At 41.9% G+C, this 4,622-nt stretch overlaps 1 protein-coding gene and 1 long non-coding RNA gene across 4 annotated transcripts in view; one reads left to right on the top strand and one right to left on the bottom strand.

Moving 5' to 3' along the window:
* Positions 1-2,495, top strand: part of socs7 (suppressor of cytokine signaling 7) — a 14,307-nt gene extending 11,812 nt beyond the window's left edge. For all 3 annotated transcript variants that reach the window (XM_034900848.1, XM_034900858.1, XM_034900868.1), the window contains one exon: positions 2,330-2,495. In XM_034900848.1, coding sequence (XP_034756739.1) covers positions 2,330-2,469 — 140 coding nt within the window. In that variant the 3' untranslated portion in view covers positions 2,470-2,495. The remainder of the gene's footprint in view (positions 1-2,329) is intronic.
* LOC117934718 overlaps positions 904-4,622 on the bottom strand; it is a 22,233-nt gene continuing 18,514 nt past the window's right edge. Inside the window, exon 3 of the long non-coding RNA XR_004654554.1 lies at positions 904-914. This is a non-coding gene — a long non-coding RNA (uncharacterized LOC117934718). The remainder of the gene's footprint in view (positions 915-4,622) is intronic.

Raw genomic sequence — 4,622 nt, 5'->3', positions numbered from 1 at the left:
CAGGTCCCCATAAGTATACTGTATTCCCGTTTTTTGCTCCCCACAAATGTAGTTAAACAAAGCACACACACACACACACACACACACACACACTTACAAGTTTCACATTAAAACTTAAAAAACACTCTCTTGTTAGTTCACATAAGCTGCCAGTACACATGGAGAATAGAGTATTATACGACATGTGTACATCATCCTCAATGTTTCTTTAGTTCTCTGAGGTACAATTGAGGGCAAGCCCTGATTTTCAAAGTAGCTGAGATTACACAAAATAAATACACAATACAGTCTACACACAGTACACTAACAGTGCAATACGTGTATAATAATACCTAAAAATAACTGGGGTAGAAACAAGGACATGCAAGTCACTAAAATGATAATGTAAAATCAAGGACATATTAAATAGCCGAGGTATATACATATAAATATATAACCTTAAACCTAAAACCCCAATCCTCCATCTATAATCTTGTGTGTGTGTGTGTGTGTGTGTGTGTGTGTGTGTGTGTGTGTGTGTAAAAGAACATCTACTCTCTCCGTGTGGGAGAGGTTACTCCATCGATCTGTCACTCAAGCAGGGAGATTCGTTATGGACGCTTAAATGCTGCAGAGCTAAACTCCCATAGGCCGCGTAATCTGAACACACACACACACACACGCACACACACACACACACCCACGCACACACACACACACACACACACACACACACACACACACGTTTCCCAGCATAGGGCATATCTTCATATTCATTCATGCTCACATATGGGTGGACATAGCAAGCATATTGCATGATATGCATTTGCCATCCATATGTTGGTCATTCAGCACCTCAGGGGTAACATGGACACACACAACATGTCTGACGGCACACACACCACCCTGACGACGACTCACAGAAGACATGTATGCTCACATGCAAGCCGACCACACAACACATGGACAGTATGCACGTTAAACGGTTACATGACATTTTATCCGCTTTGTAATCAGTTAAGTTAAGAACTTTGCCTCGTATAATCTCTGAAAATCACACGTGAATACCGGTCAGTTTGAAAGTTCAGTCTCGAGCTGGGACAGTTGTAGTCTGACAAAAAGACTAAAAACTTCATTTACTACCAAACGCATGTCACAGACTTCCTCTGTGAATGGAGTTTGCAGTATGTGAACATTACAAAGGGACTACTAACAAATGAAGATGTCAAAAATCACGTTTACGTTGAATCTGTCTGGTTAAACGAAATAATGATGATATACAGCAGAGAAAACAATGCAAAATGATCATGTTTCTAAGGTAACACAAGTACTGGTATGTACATTTATCTTTTGTTTGATGGTAACTAAGCACATCATTGTAGCTTTTAACACACTGACAGTCACAAGAACACAAAAACATGACAACAAAAGAGCACAAATAAATTAGGAACTCAAACGTGAGGTTACAGAGATCCAATAAGGTCATCCTACAACGCCGAAGCATGAACGAGTCGCATAACACCACATGTGTGTTTGTACACACGCCACATGTCCGACAAACTAACGAGGTGACTCATGAAAGATACGTGTGTAACTGGGCAGACGCACACACACACAATACACACACATTGACCCACACACACGCGCTTTCTAAACGGGTCACCATTGTGAGGCTGTAGAGTCATGCCTGGAAACACATTCATTATTCAGACGGGCAGTCCCGACTGACACAACGCATTCACATCAACGCGGTCGCGTTTTGCATGAACGCACCGCGGCCCGATGTGAATCGAGGGCAGATAAACAACCGCTGAGCGCTCAACAGGAAGTCACCAAACAAACACCAACTTATTCACATGGCACTCCACAGATGGGCTGGTTGTGCAGTGGATAGCTGGCTTTCTATTCACATTAAGGGCTTTTATTCTGAAGGATCAAGGACTTAAGGTTTTCTGTCTTCATATATGAATATATGAATCAGAGAACAGGGTGTTCATTTAACTTTAGTTACATTTAGAAAATTTAACAATTTAGGTTGGGGTTAAAATCATCTGTCACGCAACTTAAAACACCAGCACTGTCGAGGTAGATGTGATTTTACTGCTCAGCCAATCAGAATTGAGCCTTTCTGTTGACACAGCGTGAGGATTTCACTTAAAAAGCACATTTCTCTGCTAAAAGAGGGTCACAATTGACATGTAGAGCCTAATAGAGACAGCTAGCCCTGCAGGATGGTCTTAAGTGTTTACTGTAATTACATAAAAGTTACATAATGAATGTGGTTATGATTCACAGATGATGAAATGTGACACATAAAGGGAAAACAACAACATGTCTTTCCTACCTTCAGGGACGTTTAGCTTGTGGTGTCACCCGAAGTTTGAGGACCGCTGCCATTCGGTGGTGGAGTTCATCGAGCGAGCCATCATGCACTCCAAGAACGGCAAATTCCTCTACTTCCTCCGCTCCAGGGTCCCAGGTAACATATAGGTCACATGTATGTGCATGGAGCCCCGAGCTGATCAAAGATGGATGTGAGAAGCCACTTAGTGGGAGCTGCCTGTGTGTATCTATATGTGTGCATCATTCATGATTGTGTGAATGCGCCTGTATGTGTGTGTGTGTTGTAAGCCAACCGGCCCGTCAGACACCGCCTACTAAGAGCCTGGGTCTGTCCCAGGTTTCTGCCTAAAAGGAGTTTTTCCTCGCCACTGTCACACTGTTGCTTGCTCTGGAGGAGACTACTAGAACTGTTGGGTCCTTGTAAATTCTGGAGTGTGGTCTAGACCTCCTCTATCTGTAAAGTGTCTTGAGATAACTCTTGTTATGAATTGATACTATAAATAAAATTAAATTGAAATTGAAATTAAGTGTGACTGAAGCTGAACCTGTGTGTGTATGTGTTCAACATCAGTGGCGGAAAGTAACAAAGTGCAGTTACTGAATTAAGTACTTGTACTTTACTTGAGTATTTCTACTCCACTACATCTCAGAGGGAAGTATTGCACGTTTTAGTCCCTTACGTTTGTCTGACAGCTTCATCAATAAAAACCTCAACAAAAGTGTTGATTTTCAATTTTGACGGGAAGACAAAACGAGGGTTAAAATAGAGTAATACTTGTATTCTTAATCTGTTTTGCATCAAAGATAAGATCCCTGATTTTGCTCTAATACCTAATATTAAGTGATGCAAAACAAATCAATGACTGAGCTGAGATTAATGTTTGGAGGTGTTATATTGACAACCAAATCCCATTTTTCCTCCCATTCAGCATTTGAGCATTTCAGTTTAGTTTAAGCGCCAAGCTGGGAGGATTTTGGGAGGATTTGGAGCCGTAGATGCTCGTTATACCAACATCAGGAAGTGTATGCTCTTTTTAATTTGTTTGAATCTTTCCAGGATGATCTCCTGAAATCAGGGTATCTCTTTTTCGAGAGAATCCCAAGAGGTTAATTTAGGGCTAAAGAATAACTCTGATGATATTCTATAGTTTTCTTATCATCAACAAATCCCGTGAAAAGACCAAAGCACAAAAATAAGTGTGCAACACTTATGCACTGGTTACCATGTTACTTCACCACCATGAACACACACACACACACACACACACACACACACACACACACACACACACACACACACACACACACACACACACACACACACACACACACACACACACACACACACACACACACACACACACACACACACACACACACACACACACACACTGTTCTTTATTTTTACACATTACATCCTGCTGCCAAAAATACTCACCAGAGCACCAAATGTGGATTAATCCGCCGCTGAAAATAGTCCCAAACAAATGCTCTAATTCCTCTTATTAAAAAAATTAAAACTAGTGTAACCAGGTGTTTTGGGAAATTACTGATGAATCTAAGTGTATGTGAGGTGTTTTTAAAGATGTATCAACAGATTAACACACTTGTTGTTTGTTTTGTCCTTTCATGTCTTCATTTGTTGATAATCCCAAAAAGAGCTTTAACCGTTAACTGGACATAGGGTGACCAGACGTCCCGAAAAATTCGGGATAGTCCCAAAATCCAAGCAGTTGTCCAAAATCCAGAATCCTACCCTCACTGTCCCTAAATTTAGAGCAAAGTCTGTAGAGCAGACTCTGGAGCAGTTAGGCCATCGTGGTGATTGAGTCGTCCTGCAGCCAGGTCACGTCAGCTGCTCATTGGCTGCAACCAGGGGCCGTATAGGGGGGGAAAATTAGGACTGGCCCAGGGGCCCAAGACTGGTAAAAAATGGGTAAAAACTAATATAAAATGATCAAATTAACCCAATTAGATTTTTTTGTCATGGGGCCAAAAAGTCCTGGCGGCTCCCCTGTCTGCAACAGTACCGAGGCGGCTTGGTGCGGATTTTGATAACACGCATTGCTATTTTTCAATCATTCACTGTTGAAATGGAGGCTCGGGAGGTCCCGGGACCCGATTAGCACGTCGCTAAAAAGCAAAAACAGTTCTGCAGGTACCGGGAGGACCGGGTAGGGAAATACCGCTGGATTTGGGATTTTTACGTAATGCAAACAAATTCTTGAATTAAGTTAATAAATCATTTAAAGTATAGGCAGTGCACACAAAAAGAGAGGGGGCGGGCGGGGGGGGGGGGG

The sequence above is a fragment of the Etheostoma cragini genome, chromosome 2 (assembly GCF_013103735.1).
Source record: "Etheostoma cragini isolate CJK2018 chromosome 2, CSU_Ecrag_1.0, whole genome shotgun sequence".
In the NCBI taxonomy this organism is placed as follows: Eukaryota; Metazoa; Chordata; class Actinopteri; order Perciformes; family Percidae; genus Etheostoma; species Etheostoma cragini.
This window is presented reverse-complemented; position numbering and strand designations above follow the sequence as displayed.